The sequence below is a fragment of the Rutidosis leptorrhynchoides genome, chromosome 3, assembly GCF_046630445.1.
Source record: "Rutidosis leptorrhynchoides isolate AG116_Rl617_1_P2 chromosome 3, CSIRO_AGI_Rlap_v1, whole genome shotgun sequence".
In the NCBI taxonomy this organism is placed as follows: Eukaryota; Viridiplantae; Streptophyta; class Magnoliopsida; order Asterales; family Asteraceae; genus Rutidosis; species Rutidosis leptorrhynchoides.
Window position 1 is genome coordinate 171,272,175 of NC_092335.1, and position 9,675 is coordinate 171,281,849.

General features: G+C 32.2%; 1 protein-coding gene across 2 annotated transcripts; it reads left to right on the top strand.

Moving 5' to 3' along the window:
• Window positions 1-2,340: 2,340 nt before the first annotated feature.
• LOC139897000 (zinc finger protein SHOOT GRAVITROPISM 5-like) lies at window positions 2,341-6,114 on the top strand. Of its 2 annotated transcripts, none has more exons than XM_071879643.1 (3): window positions 2,341-2,839; window positions 3,329-3,728; window positions 5,270-6,114. In XM_071879643.1, the coding sequence occupies exons 1-3, from the start codon at window positions 2,731-2,733 to the stop codon at window positions 5,880-5,882; spliced, it is 1,122 nt and encodes a 373-aa protein (XP_071735744.1). In that variant the 5' UTR covers window positions 2,341-2,730; the 3' UTR covers window positions 5,883-6,114. The 2 variants fall into 2 exon arrangements, with proteins under 2 accessions (XP_071735744.1, XP_071735745.1); XM_071879644.1 differs by having other exon boundaries at window positions 3,335-3,728.
• Window positions 6,115-9,675: the final 3,561 nt, after the last annotated feature.

A 9,675-nucleotide genomic window follows, 5' to 3' on the forward strand; every position in this document is an offset into this window, starting at 1 on the left:
GTGAATTATTAAAGTATGAATTATTAAAGTGAATTATTAAAGTATGAATTATTAAAGTGCATTATTAAAGTATGAATTATTAAAGTAAATTATTAAAGTTAAAGTAAAGTAAAAATAAAGTAAAGGTAAAGTTTAAGTATAGTAAAAGTATAAAACTATGTACGTATAGTACGCGTATAAATATATATAATATTAATTTAAATCGTTATATATATTTAATAAAATAAAATATAAATATCGTTATCTTTATCATACTAGTTAAGTAATGAGTTGTCAAAAGTGGTTCTAGATATTTATAAAAGTTATATACGTTTTAATAATAAAGTTCTTTTTAAACTGAAAATGTTTTTGTACGTTTGAAACTAAATAGATCAATCGAGTCTTTATGCGATTCAATCTTCCACTATCCTTTGTCTAGTTCTCAATGATTGACAATTTGTTTTTATTTATAAATTACTTTATCATTTTCCGAATATTGTTAAAATGGAAAGATTTCTCAAATCAACGTGGGCCTTTCAACAGAGACTTGTAATCATAATTCAATATATCTGATAATTCAATCATTTGATCTTATCTTCTAATTCCATTGATAAACATTTTGAAACAGATACAATCATATAAAGTATTTAATCTAATATTTTGTTTACGTTTTAAGTTATAATATATATATATATATATATACATATACATATATAATCATATTCGTTTAATGGTTCGTGAATCGTTGGAACTTGGTCGAGGTTGAATGAATGTATGAACATAGTTTAAAATTCTTGAAATTTAACTTAACAAATATTGCTTATCGTGTCGGAAACATATAAAGATTAAAGTTTAAATTTGGTTGAAAATTTCCGGGTTGTCACAATAGATGGGATGAAAATATGAACATTTAGTAGAGACACTTTGTGATAAATGTTTTTATTTTGGCGGGAAAACGCTCGAAGAAGTAATATATAACAATTATCGTGTTTTTCGAGCGTATGTTGAGATTTTAGCTATTGGGATTTAGATATTAGGGTTTAGATATTAGGGTTTAGAAATTTAGGGTTTAGGGTTTAGATTTAGGATTTAGATTGAATTTTTAACACGAACGGTTTAGAGTTTAGGGTTTAGGGTTTAGGGTTTTGGGTTTATGGAATAAACCCAAAACACTAAACCCTAAACCCTAAACCCTAAATCGGGCTAAATTTTACTTTACAAAACATGAAAAAAAACGTTCATATTCTTCACGAACAATATTATCTTGAATGTTATTTTTGTCGATCGTTTTTCCGCCTAAATAATAACATTCATCACGAAGTGTCTCTTCTAAATGTTCATATTTTCGTGTGATCTTAATGCCGGAAAAAAAATTCTAAAAAAAACGAAAAAAGAAAAAATTTTTGATTCCCCCGCTTCCCCCCGATTGGTTACTTCCACATTGATCCTGCCTATATATATATATATATATATATATATATATATATATATATATATATATATATATATATATATATATATATATATACACACACACACGTTTCATCAATACGAAGGATACATTTCTCTTAAGTAGATAAAACGATGTACGTTTGACTAGAAGTTGACCCGAATATGTGATGTAAGGGAAAATGGTATGTGATATAAGATACCATTTTTTCAATAGAATGGTCAAGCCTTTTGTTCATAATTCCAATCTTCCTTAGTGTTTCTAGGTGTTTTATTTCATGTAAATCTTCCCCAAATATTGTAATTTGATCAAAGTTCAATCGAAACATAAATTTGTTCTTAAAATATGTGATTATCAATTTCTATCAGGCGTGTTTTCTCATTTATCTGTACCAATAATTATGGAATGTGTAAAAATCATATCTTTAGGTGACACCTAAATTATTACTCCGTATCTTTATTTGTGGCAAAAGTTTGATAACTTGCAAATTGGTTGATTGAATATCTAGAAAAGTCTTTCTTTTTGTAATCTTTATATGCTATCCTACAGCTTGCTACTAGTTGCATGCTAGTATATAGTAACAAAATGTACTCATATGCACTTTAATAAATGGAAAAAAAAAAAAAAAAAAAAAAAAAAAAAAAAAAAAAAAAGAGCACCGAAACTAAAACAAGATACATGGTGATCAATTAACTTTATTCATTTTTGGTTAAAAGTAAAAATAAAAAGAATGAAATAATGAGTAATTTGTTTGTTTTTTGTGAGGTAGTGGGGATGTTTTTTTGGTTTCATCTGTTGGCCTAGTTTCTTTCTTGTGGGCTCAAGTTTCGATTCATTTGATTGGGTTTAAAGAACCAGAACCAGCTCCATCTCTTTCATTAATTCTCACTCACCCTAAACCCCACACACTATGTGTTTCCATGTGTGTTTTTAGTGTGTGTATTTATCTTTATTTCTTGATTGATTCCTATACTGTTTCAATCTTTATATAGAAGACTTAGCTCAACCTTACCTGCTCAAGGTGCCGGGTCAATGAGATTAAAGCAATGAAAGTTCATTTCAAAAAGCTAAAAAGTCTTAGTTTTTAAAGCCTGAAAGAAAGCTGTTTTTTCACAAAGCAAACCACTTTTTTTTCATCTTTCTTTCTTTTTTTCTACCCTCATATCTTCTATATCTCCCCCTAACTTCATCTCTATCTAATAAAGCTGTTACAAACAACTACCCCCACTTCAACTGAATCAATTCGTTTTTATTTGATAGATTTTGCACTACTTATAATCCAAATCCACCCATAATCCCATATGTTAGACAACAACCACAACCACCCTCCATCTTCTTCTAATCCTTTTCTTTCATTGGATAATGGTCTAACTTCCAACAAAAGAAAAAGACGCCCCGCCGGTACCCCGGGTACGTTTTGATAGATAGCCTAGTAGTTGAGTTCCTGATATCCACTCACAATAGCTCTCAGGTTCAAACCTGGCAGCAATCTTGGTTTAACCAAAGAAAAGGGTCAGAAACGGTTACGGGATAACCCGATTATTCCGCATACATCTGAGTAACAATACATCATTTTCTCGGGTAGCCTGAACAAAGAAAATATTATCCGTTTTTATATGCTTAATTATCTCATTTAAGATTCAATCTGGAAGTAAAATAACGTCAAAATTAAAAGTCATGGCTTTGTAATTCTATGTAATTTGTCTTTCGTCTAGCTCCTTGCTAGACTTGCATTAAAAAAGTTTTAGCCTTTCAAAAAAGAATAAATCACTTTTACACAAACATGTTTAAATTTCAAGGTTGCTTATTTTAAATTAAGCAACATTGAACATAACCTTATATTTGTGACATACTATATATGTGTAATGATTTAATAAACATGAATAATGAAATTTGTAGATCCAGATGCAGAAGTTGTATCTTTATCACCAAAGACATTGTTGGAATCAGACAGATACGTGTGTGAGATTTGTAACCAAGGGTTTCAAAGAGATCAAAATCTTCAGATGCATAGAAGACGGCATAAAGTACCATGGAAGCTGCTAAAAAGGGAGTCACCCGAGGTGAAAAAACGGGTTTTTGTTTGCCCCGAACCGAGTTGTTTGCACCATGATCCATGTCATGCACTTGGGGACTTGGTGGGGATCAAAAAGCATTTTAGAAGGAAACATAGTAATGATAAGCAATGGGTTTGTGAAAAGTGTTCAAAGGGTTATGCTGTTCAATCTGATTATAAAGCTCATGTTAAAACTTGTGGCACTAGAGGTCATTCTTGTGATTGCGGTCGAGTTTTTTCAAGGTACGTTACTAATTATCTATATGGCGTTTTCAAAATATATTATTATACGTTATCTGTTTTTAAATAATGGGTTTCAAAGTAGATTATATGTTGTTATAGGTATAGATTATGTCATTTTATAATTTATATGAACTACACCAATTAGTTAAATTTGAAAACTGAATGAATTCAAAACAGGTTGAATAATTAATTAAAAGGGGTAAGAGAAAATTGTAAGCATTGGAATCTATGACATATTTCCTCTTTGGTGTTTGTTTTTTTTTCCTGCTTATACATAGATTTCAGCAATAACTAATGAGGAACAAAAATTCCTTATTGATTTTTCTCTGATATTTTAATGAAATTTTTTTCATAACATTAAAAAAATTAAACAAAAATAACATAGGATACCCTAATAACCATTTGCACAAAACACCTTTTACTAGTAAACACCGTTACTCTGATTTGTTGACTTCGTTTTAATATCATTAACTCGATAATAATATTTTTTTAAGATTCTTGTTACAATAATTAGTATAATATGTTGACTTCATTTCATTATAACTAACTCAATAATAAAATCTTTGAAGTCTCCTGAACAATTAGTATAATATTTTTCTAGTTTGACTCTCTATATTATATATATAATCCCATGAATCGACCTCTAGGATCTTTGATCCAACGTTTTAATAATCTTATATATTATTCGGCAATTAGTGGTATTTATTATCTGAATTTAAATAATGTTATACCATTATAATTCACTAGTTGGATTAAGTTCATTTATTGTAATTTTTTACAAGTCAAAGAAATTATAAACCAACAGTTTTTTTTCCTTTTTTTTTTTCTATAATCTGTAACTCTTTCTGTCTCAAAATAAATATATTGTTGATGTTTGGCACATGGAGTTAGATGTAATATTTACCTTTTATTTAAGGTAGAGATTTTAAGAAAAAATGTAAGAGTAAAAAGGTAAAATTGATTGTTTATTTTTGAAGCAAACACTAATTTTGAGAAGAAGAAAAAAAAAAAAGAAATGTGGACACTTAGAAACTAAAAATGCAAACATTTATTTTAGAACGTATGGAGTAATATCTTATTGTTAGATGACGATAAGTGGTGCCACTATGCTTCGAGCTTTATCCACTTGTTTATAATGTGGATGAGCGAAGAACATTGAGTTTATACTGTTATAAGAGTTACGCAGGTTTATAAATTTACCTTTCAATCAACCATTCAAATAAAAATATAATGACAAAAAAAAAACTGCGAACAGCGTCTAGGTATCGTTGAGCGCTGCCGTGAGCAGCGTTTCGTACCAAGAACTTTTCGAGAATGGTATGAGAACTTATCCACTCCCTAAAGTTTTACTAGACTGGCCTAGCTACAATAGAAAGCTTCATATTGATCATTAATTTGACTAGATACTTTTGTCTTGTAGGCTATAGCACGAATCTTTGTCTCTCAATATTTATCATCATACATCTAATCTTTTATGTCATCTTTCCAGTAACTATTACTTTTTTTTTTTTTTTTTTTTTTGACACTATTTGTCTTTGTAGAGTCGAGAGTTTTATTGAACATCAAGACGCTTGTACCGTTCGACGTGTCCACCCGGACCTACCAGCGTTCCAACAAGCTTGTTCATCTCGAACAGCGTCAAGTACAAGCCCATCAAGCGATACGAATTTAAGCAACATTCCATGTTTACAACGTCGCTTATCACACATCCCTATTCAAGAAGACACACATACACAAAACAATTTGGAGCTACAACTTCTACCATCATCTTCATTATACGAACAAAACAATGATAGTCGAACGAATTTAAATCTATCTATTGGAAATGGAATGGACTTTCATAAAGAAGAAAAGATGAAAATGGCAATGGTGAATAAGGAGTTTGCTGAAGAAGCAAGACAACAAGTTAAAAGGCAAATAGAAACTGCGGAATTGGAGTTTGCAAACGCAAAAAGGATTAGAAAACAAGCTCAAGCGGAATTGGAACGGGCTAAAGTTTTACGAGAAGAAGCTACCAAGAAAATAAGTTCCACCATTTTGGAGATCACTTGTCATTCGTGTAAGCAACGGTTCCAAGCAACGGCTAGTCACAATGGTGCAGTGACTACAGCCGATGAGATGTCATCGGCTTTAACCGAAGGAGATGGAGATTAGTTAGTAGTAGTACTTTCTTGAAAAAGTCTCCTTTTTGTGTAAGTTTTTACATCCGGTCTCTAAACTTTATTTGTTTTGTATGTGATTTTAATGATGTATTTTAGATTGGGCAAACAACATATATATGTACACGCATAAGTATGTATATGTGTGTATATAGATTTTGGTAATGTACTGCTAAATGCAGAATTATGCAAGCATTTGGTTAATTTTGAAATGTAGTGAGATTTGATAATGGCAGCCTTGTAATTAGAGGTCTCTTGCAGCCTTGCTAAATGCTAAGTGCAAACAGCATAACTTTGAAGGCAACAAAAGCTCCCTTTTCCCTCCCATCTTTTCAAAACGTAATCTCGGCTGCCGTTTTCACCGATAATTTTGCTTTTCCGGGCTCCCGCATCACGTCGGTGAGATCTGACTTTTTTCTTTTTATGTTATTTCTTTTTTCTCTTTTCTTCATTCTCCATTCTAGGGGTCGTTAGTTTTCCCGACGCCTTCTACATCCTTCAGTGCCCCGGCGTCAGGCGACAAAAACATGTTCACCGGTTTGCTAATTATGGTGGTGGTTTTGGATGGTGATGGTTGTTCGGGTTTATGTCCCTGGTAGCATTTGCTTTTATCTTCTCTTTTTCTTTCGTTTGATTTCTCTTTTATTTACCAGTTTATTGGTTTCGTTGAAGTTCTCCTTTGGCAGTGCTTTATGGTGGATTTCACCACCCTATTGGTAGTGGTCTTCAGTTTTATTATGTCTTGGGAGGTGATGGCTTCTGGTGGTGACCTTGGTTGTGGTACAAAATTTTGGCTCGCTGCCTTGCGTTTTCTCGCTAGATTCCTCCTTTTTCAGTCTCATCTCCCGGGTTGAACCAGACGACGATATCTGTACTGGAGTCTGGTTTTTGGAACGGTGGTTATGGGCTGGAGTTTTGTGGTTGAGGTGCCATTTTGTGGTGGCTTTTGAAGGTATCCAGTGGCCGGTGTTCCCATTTCTAGCGAATACGGTGTTCTCCCAATGTCTGGTTGTGTTCGTCGAAAATGGTTTAGTCATGTCGATACTTCGGGTTCTTTTGGACTTAGCTTTAGTCGTTTTTATGCTTCCCTTATTAATTTGTTTTGTTAAGAATTTAGCGAGCCCTATCAAAAACCTGATAACCCCAGTCATTGATGTCGTAGCGTGGGGTTACGAAATATACTATATTTTTAATACGGAATGCTACAAAATTTAACAAGTTTTAATTAAATATTTACAAAATGGATATACCAAAACCTTGCTACAACACAATAGGCAGTGTACCTAGTCGCGGAGTAGTATAGTTTTTAGTAAGTCCGGTTCGTTTCACAGGGAGACGGGCTTATGAAACACTTATTTTTATATAATTATATTTGTACAAAAATATATAAAGATATACTCCCTCCGTCCCGGATTAATTGTCCAGTATTCCTTTTTGGGACGTCCCAGATTAATTGTCCACTTCCAAATATGGAAAGTAATTTTGATAAAGTTTACAATATTGTCCCTAATGAATTAATTAAATTACAAAGGTGAGAGAGATTTCTAATTAATTAGTTGAGGGTAAAACAGTAAAGTAAGAAAAAAGTACAGAAAAAGTATAGTGTGATAATGACATTTCTTAAACTGTGTGCTTTTTGTCTGGGGACAATTAATCTGGGACGGAGGGAGTATATAATAATATATAAAAGTGGGGGTTTTACCGTTTAATAACCGGTTTGTCGATTTATATTTTAAGCGAAGCGTATAGTAAATGACGATATTTAAATAACAATATAAAATAAATAACAATAATTGAAATGACAATAAATAAAAGTACGAGAAAAAATGAAATAAAATATATTATGCTTATTTAAACTTCCGTAACCATGATGTTTGACGTTTTGATTTTAATTTTATGCCCATGGGTTAATTGTCCTTTGTCCTGGATTATGTAATATGTCCGTCTGGTTTTTGTCCATAACAGTCCATCAGTCATAAATATAAAATGCGAGTGCCCTCGTCAAATTATTATTATACCCGAAGTTAAATATTCCAACTAATTGGGGATTCGAATTGTAACAATGTTTTAATACTTTGTTTAATGAATACACCAGGTTATCGACTGCGTGTAAACCAAGGTTTTACTACTTTGTTAACAATTACACCAATTACCCTTGAATGTAATTTCACCCCTGTTTTAATTATTCTAGTGGCTATTAATCCATTCCCGTGTCCGGTTAAATGAACGATTATTCGTACATATAAATACCCCGCCCATCGTGTCCGATCGAGTGTATATGGTAATTTATAGGGACGCCCAATTGTAAATCTTTATATTAACATTAACAAACTATCATTTAGTTAAACAAATATAAAGCCCATTAATAGCTCATAGTCTAATTTCCACAAGTGTCGTTCTTTTGTCCAAACCCCAATTATGGTACAAAGCCCAATTACCCATTTTAGTAATTAGCCCAACATCATGATTACTTCGGATTAAATAAGCATAATAATAACTTAAGTAAGAGACATTAATTTAAAAAGAAGAACATAGCTTACATTGATTATTTATCGCGTAGTGTTACACGGACAGAGCTCCGACTTTAAAAACCCGTAAAATAACCTTTACATCACCCGAACTAATCTAATATAAAACTACCCTATACTATATATATAATATATATATTTATTATTATTTATTACAGAGTATTATTATTTATTTGTGTGTGGTGTGTGGTGTATATCTTTTAAAAACGTCGAACAAAGTCTGCTTTTATAGGAATGTGGCCAGCTACAGGACTCCATGCGACTCGCATGGGATTTGCACTCCCAGCCATGCGAGTCGCATGGCTATGGGGGACAGCTCACATTCGTTTGTCACATAGCTCGTCGACATATTATAATAATAATATATAATATATATAATTTTATATAATTATATATTATATTATATCCTTTGTGCATAGTAGACTTGTAATTTTAGGTCCGTTGCGTCGGGCGTTTTTTCTTGCTCAGGTCCCGGTTCCGGATTTTCGGACGTCCTTTCGTACTATTTTATATCGTGTACTTTGCGTTCCGCAACTTGTACTCTTGTCATTTTTAGACGTTCTTCATCAATAATTTGAACCACTTTAATTGTATCTTTGTACATTTGAGCATTTTGGACCTTTGTGTCTTCAATTCTTCGTTTTCGCCTTTTGTCTTCGCACTTATTAAATATAAACGAATATTACTTGAATATGGAACAATTACAACTAAATAATTTACATATTGGGAGGATATTGCTGCTAATTATATGTTCATTTGGAGCACTATCAAATATCCCCACACTTGAACGTTGCTTGTCCTCAAGCAATACATAACTTGAAATTATAATACATCACACGAATCACTTCTTTATTCTTCACACTTTGTACATCAGTGATTTTGATATGGCGGTATAAATAATGATAGTAACGATAGAACCATGGTTAAAGGTGGGTGTGTCATCCACAGTTGCCTTGGGTTTAGGTCAACGACACTTACAATCAAATAGCCGATTTACTTTCGGTTTCCAAAGCAAAGTGCACATTTGAAAGGCGGTTTACAGTCCCACATGACTATAAAAATGTAGATCCTTTAGGAAATTGGATCTTTATGAAAACATTTGATCTTTTTTTAAAAATTCAAGCTAGATTTTACCCTAGACAAGTTTTCTGATTTGACCCACCATCGGTGTTGCAAAATATATTTGTGGATCAATATTTTGGCTTAAAACTTTTAGGTTCGTGTAATCCACTGCTATCCCGGTATCGGAAGCACACATCC